General features: G+C 36.4%; 1 protein-coding gene across 8 annotated transcripts in view; it reads right to left on the bottom strand.

Annotated features, from left to right (window-relative positions):
• The window catches only part of LMO7 (LIM domain 7), a 217,731-nt gene that overhangs the window by 12,867 nt on the left and 189,622 nt on the right, over positions 1 to 15,242 (bottom strand). For 4 of the 8 annotated variants that reach the window (XM_050766419.1, XM_050766420.1, XM_050766422.1 and 1 more), the window contains 12 exons: positions 13,043 to 13,157; positions 11,832 to 11,993; positions 10,877 to 11,064; positions 9,761 to 9,821; positions 8,033 to 8,089; positions 7,841 to 7,882; positions 6,126 to 6,151; positions 5,739 to 5,843; positions 5,044 to 5,136; positions 4,262 to 4,617; positions 3,296 to 3,361; positions 689 to 741 (listed from right to left, as the gene is read on the bottom strand). In XM_050766419.1, coding sequence (XP_050622376.1) covers positions 689 to 741; positions 3,296 to 3,361; positions 4,262 to 4,617; positions 5,044 to 5,136; positions 5,739 to 5,843; positions 6,126 to 6,151; positions 7,841 to 7,882; positions 8,033 to 8,089; positions 9,761 to 9,821; positions 10,877 to 11,064; positions 11,832 to 11,993; positions 13,043 to 13,157 — 1,324 coding nt within the window. The remainder of the gene's footprint in view (positions 1 to 688; positions 742 to 3,295; positions 3,362 to 4,261; positions 4,618 to 5,043; positions 5,137 to 5,738; positions 5,844 to 6,125; positions 6,152 to 7,840; positions 7,883 to 8,032; positions 8,090 to 9,760; positions 9,822 to 10,876; positions 11,065 to 11,831; positions 11,994 to 13,042; positions 13,158 to 15,242) is intronic. The other 4 variants (XM_050766421.1, XM_050766426.1, XM_050766424.1 and 1 more) reach the window with 2 other exon arrangements.

Below are 15,242 nucleotides of genomic sequence, written 5' to 3'. Positions count from 1 at the left end.
CAGCATGGCAATGATAGGCTGGAGCTGGGCAGTGGCTATCCACCTTGATGGGCATGTTGACCTCAGCCCCACCTGGACCTTCATTCATTCATGTAGATGACCAGCCACCTGCTTACACAAATCCTGATATGCAAACCCTGCTTAAAATGGTAATTACCACTTAGGGTTTTTTTTCATAGTGACATAATTTCTGCTATATGCATTCTTCAGAAACATATTCTATAATATGAACAATGTCAAGTTCAAATTGTTTTCGTATAATTAGTGAAATCATAATTTTTGATTTTTTGACATTTTGGCATTTACATGCATAAATCAAATTAGTATGCAATTTTTAAGTCCTCCAGTATTTCGTAGAAATCTTTTCTGTACTGTTTCTTTAGCTGCAAAATAAAATCTACTATACACAGCTGCATCAGCATCGCTTTGCAAAATTCCCACATATTTCATTAGCAATTTAAAAAAACCATTTTAATCTCCCAGTATTTTTTCACTATAAAATAAAGCCAAAAATAAACACAAGATAGTTGTTTTGCTGTTTTTATATACAGAGGTTAAAATACTAAGTATTTTAATTAAATAGTCTTAATGAATCTGAAATATCTTGACCTTAAAAATACTTCTCCTAACATGATAGCACAAATAAGCAACTGTGAAGAAGGAGTTTGGGGGGAAAAATTGCATTTACCATTTTTATTTGTGGAGTAATCATCCAGTTCAGTAGTAGATCTGGATTTATTCCTAAAACACAGAACACAATATATTAAATATGTCTCATTAATAACCTCTTTTATATTTATGAAGTAAAAACACCAAAGATATTGCTTTTTAAAGCAGTTGATTTATTTTGTATGTCTGCTGAGAGCAATTACTTTTAAACCAAGAAATTTTTCATCTTTCACAAACTCACAGAAAACCTTGACATCACTAAAAAAGAGAAGAGTGAAATGCTGGAAATAGATACAAACACGTGACAGTACTTCTCCAGTTTGCATGATGATGAAGACTATAATTTATTGATCAATTGTTGTCAACGTTCGCCCTGGTCCAGATCTCAATCTTACTAGGCTTACAAAGCATCTGCCATCAGATCACCTACAGTCAGTCCATCCCACCTCCTCCACACTGCCCAGGGTTATAATGTCAACTTCTTGGGCGTTAGGGTGCCACTGACTACTGTGGAACATTAATTTACCAAATGCCATCTTAGTGTTCCAAAGAGGTACTAAAGCATACAGCACAGTCAACTTCTGGAAATGCCTTAACTTTGTACCAATAAAACTTAGGTGTATAAATGAACACATGCTAATCTCATTCCCATTCTGCTAGACACACTGAACTTTGAAAATAATAGTGGTAGCTGGGCATGGTGGCTCGCTCCTGTAATCCCAGCACTTTGGGATGCCGAGACAGGCGAATCACTTGAGGTTAGGAGTTTGAAGCCAGCCTGGCCAACATGGTGAAACCTCATCTCTACAAAAATACAAAAACTAGCTGGACGTGGTGGCGTGCGCCTGTAGTCTCAGTTACTTGGGAGGCTGAAGTGGGAGAATCACTTGAACCCAGGAGACAGAGGTTGCATTGAGCTGAGATCGCGTCACTGCACTCCAGCCTGTGTGACAGCGTGAGACTCAGTCTCAAAAAAAAAAAAAAGAAACGAAAAAGAGAATAGTAGTAATAACAATGTATAATATACATTATAAAATAAGATGTAATATTACACTTATGTACATATATGTACATATTACATAGGTATAAATCCAATAATCTATAATACATAATGTATCATAAGTGGTAGACAGCTGCACTTGTGAATAATTTCACTTGTATCTACATAGAAGAAAACATTTATTACCAGATGTCTAGCCACACTCCTCGATGCCTCTAGGACATGCTTTATCTGGACTGCCTGCAGGTATTCATATTTTCCTGGCTTCCTTAAGTTTCCTTTCTCTGCATTTTAGTTATTTTCCCCAAGGTCATGAGCTATATAAATAAAGCTTTTGTAAATATGTAAGTAAACCCATAACTTTTAAAAGGAGATAAACACTTTAATGATTTACAGTTACCCAGAGAGATTATAAATAAGGTCATCTATCACCAGATTTTCCTTTAGCTTATTGTCAGCCCATTACTACCTGCTTGTCCCTTTCCTTTTCCCCTTCTATTCTGAGCCCTGTTCAGTTATCCTGGCTGCTTGTAGATACAAGTCTTTCCTTATATCTAACAAGACAAAAGGAGACATTTCAGCTCTGAAAACACAAGGTAATGGCCCTCCCCTCGATATTGGTTTGACAGACTGTTTAGAAGCCCTCAGTGATTTCAAAACTGCAAAACATTTTAAAAATTACTTTAAAACATTAAAACAATATTTTAGGAAATTTTAAGATACATATAACTTTCCAGATATCTTGAATTTTATCTTCATTCCCCAAAACTGACCAGTAGTTCTAACCAAACTGCCTAAGAGAAAGGTCACTATTCCCATTTCAGATGTCCCTTTTGGGAGTAATGTTAAGCCATTATTCATAACCTTTTTAAAATGAAGATTATGTTGGATTACAGAAAATGGACACAGTTCTTTCCCAGCCATGCCCATTCCCCTTGCAATGTGATTCCTGCCATAAAGAAGCAGTGTTCTTCTCTTCTCCATGATCTGTGACTGTATGGAGTAATGTTAAGCCATTATTCACAACCTTTGTAAAATGAAGATTACGCTGGATTACAGAAAATTGACATAGTTCTTTCCCAGCCGTGTCCATTCCCCTTGCAATGTGATTCTTGCCATAAAGAGGCAGTGTTCTTCTCTCCTCCATGACCTGTGACTGTGACTTTAGACAACTTAAATCTCAAGATGCCTTGCAAATTTCCTCTTTTTAATTCCCTTTCCCCACCTCACCACCACGTACACATAAGACCTCCCTGGCTGGGTGGACGTTGAAAGATATATGACCCAGTTGTTCTCACTGCCCCAGCTGACCCCAGCCAACCCCCAAAAGCAGAGCTACCTAGTTAATAAGTAGCAGATATATGAGCGAGCCCAGTCAACTAAAAGGCTGCCCAATTGAGATCAGCCTAAAATGCTGACCCATAAAATCATAAGCTAATTCATTAAGTTCACGAGCAGTTGTTACACAGCAAAAGCTAACTGATACAAAGATCAACCAGCAATTCCTCTTTATATCCCACAAATGACAAAGGGCTAAAGTAGTTCTACAAATCATCGATGCAAGTGCTGGAATATTATATGAAGCCAATGATCATCAATTAAATTACAATAACGTGCTCTACATACCTGTCATTAGGAAGAAAACCTGAAGATGCTTCTTCTCTCTTTGGTATATCATAGGAATCAATAGGCCTAAAAGATAGAAAACGATTTTGTAGTCAAAATATTAGACTTTAAGCCCTTCCGTGAGTTTAAGAAAAGGGTATCAAAATAATGTCATTCTAGCCTCTTTATGCAAATGGTCTTTGGGTTAAAAACTAAACATACAAAGGTATTTCAATGAATAACCACAGAAAATAGATCCCCTATTGCCAACAGACATTTGCAAGCCATTCATTCACTCGTTCATTCTACAAATACATATTAAGTGCCCACCATATTCCAGTACCACTCCAAGAATGGGCTACAGAAGTACACAAAACAAACTTACTGACTTTATAGCACTTACATCTTACTGCGGCAGGCAGGCCAACAGATAAACAAATAAATGCATAATATAAAATAAGTTAAGAGTACACAGAGAGAAGGACTGAGAAGGGGCCTGTATTTTAAATCGGGTATTCTAGAAAGTCCAAGGAGGTGATGTGTGAGCAGAGACTAGAAGAAAATGAGAACACAAGACACACAAACATTCAGTGACTTCTCCAAGCAGATGGACTAGAAAATACACAAGTCCTTGGGTATTTTCAAGGAAGAAACAGGAGGCCAGTGTGGCTGGAATAGAGTGGGTAAGGGGAAGAGTGGAGGTACTACAAGGTAATGTAGCTCATGGCAGCCTTCTAGGCCTTGGCAAGGATGCTGGATGGGGTTCTGATGTGACACGAATTGACTTGGAGGGTTCTGGGTGGGGAAGCAAGATGACATGGCAGGGTTTATGATTTAAAGGTTCTCTTTGGTGGCTTGTATTCACTTGTGTGGAGAATGGGTGGTAGGAAACAGGAAGAGCAAGGGGGTGCCTTTGAAGTGGGGAATGGATACAGCTGAGCCAAGCTACTCTAACAGCCTCTGTGCCCTCTGGCTGTGGGGACAAACCTCCTATACTGGTATATTCTGACTGACGTTTCCCGCTCTATCTCTGCCTGGTGCTTCTGCTCCTCCGCAGGGCGCTTCTGCTCCTCAGTCTCAGCCTGAAGCCGCTTCTGCTCTTGCTCTTCCTGAAGCTCTTGCTCCCGTCTCCTCTCTCTCTCAATAACAAGCTGATCCTGCGGCTTCTTTCCTTGGTCCTCATGAACAACTTCCTCTTGTGGCTGTCTCCTGTCCTCTTCTCCTGCTCGGGTTCCTTCCCTGTCTGAAGACTTGGACCCTTCACTCCAGGTAGCTTCCCAGGTGGCAGGAGAGGGCTCCCGTGTGGTCACAGACATGCTGTTTGAGCTTAGGACCATCAGTTCCTAGGTGACCAGTGAAAAAAGAAATCCATCTAAATCTGTTTATTTCTGTAATTTCATATAGACACATATATATTCAGTTTTAGATGCTACTAACTATAGTTGGCCCAGGACTCCACTCAAAAAAACATGTTAAGAGTTCTACCACTAAAAAAGCTACACATGAGTGACTGAGATGTAACTTAGAAGAGGAAGATGCACTGAAGTTCTATTAACATAATTTGTTAATGATGTACTACAAAAACTAGGAGAAAGGCTGAAACATCCAAGCAAAATTCTAACAAATCAGAGCTCATTGTATTTTTCAAAGAGCTACATAGGTGAACATATGGTCAAAGGTGGAGAAAAAGGAAGTGTCTCCTGCTTCTCAGCTAATCTCACCAACAAGGTAAAGAGAAGAAAAACTATACAGGCATGTTCTAACACTACCTCATCCAAGTACTTGGAATTCTCTCTCTCTGCCTCCTGTTTGGCCCTTTGCCACTCTTCCCTCAGTTTCTCCTGCTCACGTTGATATTTTTCCTGTAAGAAAATATGACACACATTAATCCAATAGATTAACTCTTCACATTAGGAATCTTCTTTATTAACACTTCTATGATCTCTAAACCTTCAACCTCAAACCTTTAAAGACCATGATTTTATTTTCACAAGCCAATCAGATTTTGGTCCCTATAGTAGAAAAGAGCATATATTGAATTAAAAATGTGGACGCTGGGGTTAAAAGGTAGACACTGAGAATTAAACCCCCATCCACCCTTTACCATGGCTGTAATTCATTAAAGACTCTAGCAAACTGTAAGGACTCTGCAATGGACCTAGCAACAGTTTGTGGGAACCAAGTCATCACAAAGTCCATGCACTTCACACCTGCTAAGTGAGTGCCCTTCATACTCTACAAAAACACACATGGGGGTTAATAAATAATGATTTTTAAAGGATGACTCTGGAAATCTTCAAAATGGAAAAGTAATTGTTTTATGGAAAATATGCTACAGACAAAAATATTTGTTGTTGTGAAACTGTTGAGTTTAAAATTAGTTTCTCAATACTGGTTGACACAGACTGGAGAAAAGCCGTGAAATCCAACCTAGTTCCTACCCGTCCACGTGAGCCAGAGCTACCTGCAGTAGGCGGTCCTGCTCCTTCTGCCACCTCTCCTGCCGCTTCCGCTCCTCCTCTTGATCCCACACCCAGCGACTCGGGGCACTGATGGTTGGAACTGGAAGCTAACCAGTTATCAGAGAAGAGAAGCAAATAGAGAACATAACTTCATTAAGTCATCTACTGAACCACTTTTGCACACATAAATTATTCATATCACAGTTTGCTTAAACTGTACCAAGGGAGAGCTGGCTTGGCTCTGAATTTTAAAATAAGTTTTTCAACTTAGAAGGATAACTCTCTGATAAATTCTTATGCAACCTAAAATCATGGTAAGCACGCTACTGTGTACTAATTCAGTCCCACCAAGTTCGTCTTATTCAAAATGACAAATGAATGCTACTTACATCAGGAACCACCGAATCAGAGCTTCCTGTGTTGCAGCACATGGGCAAGGAAGAAAAATATACAATATAAGTCTTCATTTCTATGAAATAATTCCTTTCAGAAACTTCTATCATTAGCTGTCTCTATGCCAGTATACTAAGTGACAATGTTTTTTTAAACAATAGTCAGTAAATCCTTTTTTCTCCAGGTGTAACAGTTCCATCTGTTACTCATGTTTCAAATTCAAAGTTAGTAAAAGGAAGATATAGATGCCAAAATAAACCCTAGCTGTAGGTATTAGAGTAGGATCAATGGATAGTTCTGAAGAAACCTCAGAGTTCTTTTACTAATAAATTGGAGAGCATCTCATAGTTTTGCCTAACAGGCCAAAAAAAAAAAAAGGAATTTCAAATGTTACATCTACCAAATCCCAATTTTTTACTTGCCACTACTCAATTACAACATGACAGCTGCAAGTCACATTTTTCAAGTCTTCTTACTAATGAGCCACTTTCATAAGCAAGTCACCGCAACAAACATGTTCAAGAAACATTTCCTTTTTCTACTCCTATTATTTGAAACACACGTATTCAAACTTCATATGTAAACTTATGGGTACAGTCTTATTCTTTTTATTCTTAGGGGACCTACATAAGTATACCTTTACTAGAACAATGATTATTTAAAAAGTAAAACTTCAGAAAATACACTCTCATACAGTACTTTTAAACGTTCTTAAAACCTCAGCTGCCAAATTATTCACATACAATTTTTTACAGAAAATTGCTTTGAAACCTAGAAAAATATTCTTCCCTACAATAGCCTGTTGAAGAAAAATGGGAGAAAATTAGAACAGAGAAGGAAAAGGAATTGCTTTATTTTAGCCAGTTTTAGGAAGGAGTATCATACTGTTTCAATTAAATAGCCATAGAAAAAAATAGGAATTTTATTTTAAAATATAAATCAAAAACACTAAGGATACTGACACAAATAGACTCGCATAGTTGGTAAGGTATTTCTGTTTATGGTCAAAAACAGACCTTCATCCAAAGGAAGGACATTAGGTGATTAACACAAAATACACAAACCTGGTAAGCACTGCGTTATAAGGCACATTTGCAAACATGTTAATAATCTTAAAAGTAAGAAACAGTAACATTTTAGATGGCAACAGCACAATATCCTTTGACCACCGCATCTCAAATGTTGACTATTACTTTTAAGTTCTTAGTAGCAAAACAGAGCTTGAACAGCATTCATGTGACAGAGCATTAGGCAAAGGTGGCACAGGAGCAAATGTCACATGCACAGCACATTGTGAGGCCCTGCCCAAGTACACCAACACGGAGAATCTCAAAATGCACGTTTTCAGATGCAACCAAAATGTATTTAATTTGAATTTACTTCAAAGTCAACAGAGCAGTCAAATCAACACTCCAAAGCCACCATACCATAGCAAAAATAACTCTTCTTTATTAAGAGTGTTTTCCACAACCAAAAACAAGTCAGAGTTTTTAAAAACTTGGCCAATTGCATGTTGGTGTAATCTAATATTATGCAATTTGTAGGAAGCAGTAAGGCTTAAATGAAATTCCTCATTTCTTACTGTTATCCAGTGGAAACAAGTGTGTGTTTAAGAGCATCTACCCCTCTTTTTTTTTTTTTTTACAAAGTTAAAAAAAAAAAAAGTAAAACCTTTATAGAGGTATACAAAGGACACACAGAGACCCATTACCACAGAGGTAGACCCATGAACTGTAAGAAAAGCCTGATGACCCTAGGGAAAGAATGGAAATGGGTTATGTTGCTTGGTCATAATGACAGACAAATTGAAGAGGCTCAGTGCCCAGCACCACAGACCGTGAGGAAGAGTGGAGAGGGAGAACAATTCCATGAAAGTGCATGAATTGTTAGCTTTGTGGTTTACCTTGTTCAAAAAATTGTGATCGCCTTTTTAAGTTTTTCAAAGAAATGGATTCAGATGCTAGTTGAAAAAAAAATAAACACTATGTCATTCATTTTTATTTCTCACCACTGGTAAATCAAATGATACTTGATATAGCTTTCCAATCTGTGCAATATTATTTTAAAAGATCACAAAACTGATAGCCGTAGAAAATACAGATTATCTCAAGGCACAGGGACACACAATTTTAGTAGCCTACACTACATTCAAATTAGTAGAAGGAACAAATATTTTTATTAATAAACTTTAGCATATAGCATCAGAGTTTCACAGCTATGAAAAGCCAAGTATCATCTTCCATGCTAGATCACGCCGTTTTAGGGAAAAGGAAATTAATATTTTTTTGCTTAGGTTAAACAATCCATAATCTTGTCTACTACATGGAAAACTGTCTATAACAAACAGTTTTCACAATACTTATGAATAAGAAGTTAAAAGTAATGGGGAAGAAAACAAAAAAAATGATACCCAAAGAAAGATCAAAGAAAACCAAACACTAAAGTTACAACCATCTTCTAACTAGAATTTTTTGACCTAGTTTTCAAGATCTGGTAGCTACTAATATTAAGTAAAGCAAATGGAGTTCTGCCAAGAAAACAAAAGGAAAACATTCTGACTTCTCCCACAGATCTGTCACAAGACTATGGCATAAAATCTACATACGATTATTACTTGATACTAGTTAGTGCTTGCTTATCTAAACAAAACCTTCCAATGACAGGGCCCATGTATAGTTCTCTAGTCATAGAAGAGCTAGATGTCTGATCAGCTATCTCACCTGACTCACTGCAGAATAGGACCCGGTGCTTTACATGTAACATCACGGAGAAAAATAAGCAAAGTTTGCTTTAAATACTCTTTTGATAAAGAATGCAACTGAAAACAAAATATAGTCACTTTTATCTATCAGAAATGAAATACAAAGTTAAATAATTGATAAGGAAAGGGAAATTTATATATTTAGGTTGGCTTTAAGATAATGTATTATAAACTGTCAATGTAGAGTTAAAGCCACTGAAGCACTGTGAAAACCCAGTCCCATTCTTGGCAGTCTAGGTTCACAGTAGAAGCAGTCTCATCTTCTTTGGGTTTCTTCCCCTGCCTATATGACCGGATCTATTCTTATTTTTCTGTGCCCAAGGAATAGCACACGATGTATGGTAGCTAAATTATTTCTGGATGGGCAGAAGAAGAAACACGGAGATAACTCCAAAATTTCTCTAGATATTTTGCCTTCTTTTTCATTACAAATGGGTACATCTGCTAATGACTTTATTGCCACTGGCATTTCCCTCTTACGGCTAACTGCCTCCAAGGTTGTCCCTTTCACAACAAGAAAGAAAGGAAACTTCATTCATAGTTCCAAGCTTAACTAAGATTCCCTTTGCCAGCATACCATAGCAAGAAAGCTGACTCGGGAAGAACCAGTCTTTCTTATTTGACTTAGGCATGCAGGCACTCAGAGTTCCGGAACACGCTGCCAAAGTTTTGTTTGCAGTGCCTGAACAATTCAGCACGGGAACTGAATGCCCTTCCACCTGGCTGCAATTGGATCTGCGTGCTAACCTTTTAGTTTCAACTTGCAGTAGACCAGTTTTTCTTTCACTCACAGATACTAATTTTTATAACAGCAGAACTTGAGTGCTATGTCTTTTCCTGTATAATGTGAGTTATAATGGTGATATTTACCTTTTGATTCAAAAGCATTGCTTTCATCATGAATTCCATTGATTTCTTTGGATTCAATATTCTGGAAAGGGTAAAAATGCTAGTTAATATTCTCTCCAGTTGGACTTTGGACTTAAATAATGCATTTCACATTACCGAAATATATATTTTAACAAGATGAGTTTCTCGGGATATTGATGCATTCCTTACAGCCTTTTACATGTGGTAGAAACTTAAGTTTTTTCATTATATTTCAATATTTGTGGCAGAATTAATGACCAGCTGCAGGCATGGATGATTTTAAGTTTAATCAATCGTTAATTTTCCAATAAATAAAATCAGCCAGATAATCATTAGTCCATTTGGCTTATATTTATGAGTACACAAAACTGTCATATAGGATTCTCAAACATTTAAACATTTCTTACACAATATAGTAAGATCTCCTTATTAAATAAAAGGAGTTACCTTGAGATGATAATAGCACAATCTAAGGAGTATAAGTGCATAATATTTAGTTGAAATTTAAATTTAATTATTAATTTAGATGAACAATTTGTATCATAAATAGAAACCACATTACTTCAAAGTCTATAGGAAAAAGTACTGCTTTGACACTTAAAAAATTTTCTACATTATATTTTTGATCAAATTAATGAAACTGATTATCTCTTAACCACATATGTAAGTCTACCCACCAAATTCACCTACACAAAAACTAAAAACGCTTCATGAAGTTTTCCATTACACCCCACTATTACATTTATTTGCCAGTAAAGACTAGGGAACACATAAAGAAGTCATAGTTTATAATTTTATGTAATTGCTACTTCACGCTCACAAACATCTGAGAGGTGGGTCTAATACTGAAAGATTGGTGGAAAACACCTGCAAAACAACATTCTGGGATCTTTTGATTTTACCATTATATAACTCACAACTACTCTATGAGGAATGCCTATGGTTTTCAAAAATCTATTTTACTGTATCTCTTTACTATAATTTACGTTGTTCAATCATTTACATTTTACAGGTAGTATCAAAATTGTACAAACAAAAGAAATTATTTTCTTCCATACACAATTCTAACAACTGCTTTGCTCCACACCAGTACTTCCTACTTCTCCAAATACTCACAGAACTCTGAAGGCTTTCGGAGAAATCGGTTGTTATAGATAGATTTGAAGACTTTTCTGAGTTGTAAATTCCAGAAGTTGCATCAATCCACTTTGTCTCAGGTGAACCTATAATTTTGGTAGCCATACTGGTGAGATTGAGGGTTTTATGCCGTATAAATGGCAGGGAAGGTTGGTCTTTGCCCCAGTCTGATTGGCATATGAAGATCAAATGAGTACACATAGATGTTGAAGTGGAAAGAATAAAGTCATTGAATGCACATATATAAAAAAAATCTACATATACAAGACAAACAAATCAGGCAGTATGTGAAATAAATCAAGAGTTTAGGGCTTTTTACCAACAGACCACCTTCCCAAAACACAAGAGTTAAATCACGTTAGTAATGAAAAAACTAGCAAATTTGCTGAATCTTTCCCATAAACCAGGATAGATATTTTATTTTGATATCATAAGTTGGTAGGTCTGTGGAGGCTTAATGCCCTTTCCCATCTAGCCTCTATAATTAAGAAACACATTAATGGAATACACATTGAAAGTTCTTTGAGAATAAACAGGAATATGACCTGCCAAGCTCTCTCTCTTATACCAATATGGTTATGATGCTGCAGATAAAGTTAAATCATAGCATAGTTCTTAATACTCAGTATTATTATAAATAACTCCTGGATGCAGATACATTTGTCTTCAATTGATATTTGCATTCAATCAAACCAGTACATGAATCAGTCAATAAATACTGTAGAATTCAGTAAATTTGCTAGTGAAAAGTCCACACAGAATATTCAAAGGAGTAGGGTTCAAGATTTGTCACGATGTAACTACAAAATACCTTTAATGCCAAAACATAAGTAAAGTGAAAAAATAAAAAGTTATTAAAGCAAATTGTTAGAACCACTTGCCAAGGGCCAGGTCCCAATTCCAAATGCCAGACATGGTGGTAACACAAACTCACCAGCCTTTCCATAGCGCCTCACATCCATCACTAGGTGTCCAGTTTCTTGAGCCTTAGCCATGGCTTCCTCCCACTCTTTTGAATCCTTATATGAAAACTTGGTGTTGTTAATAGCAATAATTTCATCATCTACTTGTAGCTGAGAAAATTCTGCTGGGCTACCTAAAAATACAAAATAAATTAATCAATTGGGGCAAAAATCCCACATGTTCTATTAGTTGCTGCTTTGAGCTTAAGAAAAATGACTCTGAATTTTAAGTAACCATTTCTCTCTTTTTCAGGTGGAGAAGGGTCACTATTTTTTTAATATCAAATATCTGAGTACAACATACAAAGCATTAGAGGTGTTTTTTGAAGTTCTATAGAATGCATCTTCATTAAAGGAAAAATGATAAACTAATGTATTCAATAAGACTTCTTATTAACCTCCCAAGGACAAAAAATTTAAGTTACTCTTAAATTTGAAATATGAAATATACTGCATTTTAATTGAGCCTCCAAATCAGATACATTCTGGAATGGAGCAGAAGATAACACAGCTATTTAAAACTGCTTAAAATTACTCCATAACTAAAATACCATTATCTAATTAAGGCAATCTTAAGATGTAAAAGAACTAACTGGTGTTAACATGCAATTTTATATAGCTAAAATATGTAAAAAATAAAAAATAAAAGTAAAAATAAAGGAACTCCTCTTTTTAATTTTAGGCTTTGTAATGTTTTGAAGAAAGTTCCCGGGCTTGACATGGTATAGACCTGGACCGGGGAGGGGTAATCCTTTTACAGAAGTCCTGAAGCATCCTGAAGACTTCATGGGCAATCAGTATATTAGAACCCTCAAAAAAAATCAACGTATTAAATAGCACATATACATTTACTACAAAGCATGGCTGATCGTGGAAAGTTCTTTCTGAATCTTTACTTAAGTGCTGTTTGTTAGCATTTCCAAATACAAAGTCCAAAATGGACAAAATCTGTAAAATCACAAAGACTTTCAAAACTAAAATTAATTACTCAAGGAGAATAAACAATATGGAATTTGGAACCCCAATAATCTCAGGAAAGAGGATGTATTTTCTGGCCTTATGGTTGCATTTTTCACAGGTTTTCTTCTCCTATATCAAATACGCTAATTTCTGTGGTCCCCAACCCCACAGTGAAAGATGAAAAAGGAGAAGAAAATTCAGTAGAGCTAAATATATCATTTACCTGCTTCAACTGATGCTACGAAGATCCCAGGAATATCCCATTTTATTGTAAACCCAAAGTCAAGACTCTTCCCAGGCGTCTGGTTTATGCTGATTCTCATATCACTGAACTGATCCTGAAAACAAAACATGAAACCTGGTATCCAGTGTCTCTGGCACCCACATGGAGGAAAGTCTATCCATGAAAGGAGGGAGGCTGCACGCTAGGTATACTTGAATCATTTCATGATAAACTAGAAGCTTCATTCTTTCTTCCTTGGGTTGGTAAAACTTTCATTTATATAAATAGCACCGGGTTTATTATTTTTCTGCTAAAATAAGGAAAATCTTATTGTTATTACATGTTTTTCTTCATATTAATACTTTAAATTGGTTGGCCATGGATAAGCTTAGGTTTCTGCCCACTGTACAATTGAGTCTAACTTACAGGCCACACCATTTATTCACTGCCCAGGAATAAAGTACAGTGATTTAAATCATTTATTTGAAAAGGACCACCATACTTTTAAAAACCTACTCCCAATACTTGGCATATTTTCTGAATAACTTCAAGTGGTTCACAGACACATAATTTAGCCTCCAGTGGCATCCATCTAGGACTAGTACCACTCCCTCGTGGGCATGTGAAGTTCGGCAAGGTATTTTGCTTGCCCAAATGCCACATGAAGATTTAGTGTTAAAGGCATAGCTGCTATACATGCTGCAAAATGCAGAACTATGTCACCTGTAAGGAATTACTCCTTAAGATACCAAGAGTGTCCCTATTGACACATTCTGAGCTACAGTCCATGACTTCTTCAAAATAACATCAGCTCATAAGCCCCCAAATAACCTCTTGGACTAAAGGTATAATTATTCCCATTGCTATCACTATACTACACTACAAATCCTAAATTCCAGGGAACTTAAATTATTTTCTAAACCAAATGTTTCAAGTTTTATAGTATACTATGTCTGTGCAAACCTTAATTTCTCTTGTAATTTACATATTTTGTTTTGAGGAAGCAACAAATAGATTTTAATATGAATTTATGAGACCAGTGTTTCAGCTTTGTTTCCTAATCACAAAAAAACTTAGACTTACCTGTTACAATTCTTCCTAAACCTGTTTTTACTTTCCAGGAAAAGACCTACCAATTCTCCATTTTAACTTGGCTGTTAAACCTAACCCAGGAACCAACTGGGCAATTCATAAAGCTTTCTGCCTAAGGTTTTTTACCCATAAAACAAGTAGCAATATTCTGAGAAATATTAGGATAGTACGTACTATGGTGTGGATGTGATTTGTCGCCACCAAAACTCATGTTAAAATTTAATTGCCAATGTGGTGGTGCTGGAAAGTGTTACCTTTAACAGGTGTTTGGGTCATGAAGGATCTGCCCTCATGAAGGAATGAATGCAGTCTCATGGGAGTAAGTTCTCACTCTAGCAGGACTGAATTAGTTACCACAAGAGCAGGTTGTTATAAAGTGAGGTTGCCTTGTGTTGGGTCTCTGCACACACCATTTGCCTATCTGCTTTTCCACCATGTTGTGACACAGCACATGGTGCTCACCTGAAGCCAAGCAGATGTTGGTGCCATGCTCTTGGACTTTCCAGCCACCAGAACCATGAGCCAACTAAACCTCCTCTTTTCTTTATAAATTACTCAGTCTCAGGTATTCTGTTATAGCAACATTAAATGGACTAAGTACACAAGAATTTGAAGGAAGGCACTGAATAAACAAAGGATCAAGAATTCACTACTCTATATGGACAAGCAGAAGTATTATGACATTTCATTCAACCATTTGACATACATTTATTGTTTACTCTGTATAAAAAAAAACACAATACTTAGCACTTTGGGAAATAAAGATAAATTAGGGATGGTTCTTGCTCTCAAAAACGAATTGTTGATTTTTCAGTGGGTATGTGATTTTTAGCTTTCAGCAGAAAGCTCTTTGTAAAGCAGTTTAAACATGGAAATGCAGATGTAGTCATAATACTTGTTAATAACCACCTGATGAATGCCAATCTGAAGAATATAATAAAATTCTGCTAAGAATAGCAAAAACTACTGGTTGGTTCTACTCCTCAGCCAAAACCACCATACACTTAAGTTAGAGATGACTCGGTGAAAATGAGTGGTCATCTTCACCACACTTACAAAAAAAAATCTGACTTAGAGCCAATTAAAGTGCAGAATCTATTTGCTATAT

Source organism: Macaca thibetana, chromosome 17 (genome assembly GCF_024542745.1).
Source record: "Macaca thibetana thibetana isolate TM-01 chromosome 17, ASM2454274v1, whole genome shotgun sequence".
NCBI lineage: Eukaryota > Metazoa > Chordata > Mammalia > Primates > Cercopithecidae > Macaca > Macaca thibetana.
This window is presented reverse-complemented; position numbering and strand designations above follow the sequence as displayed.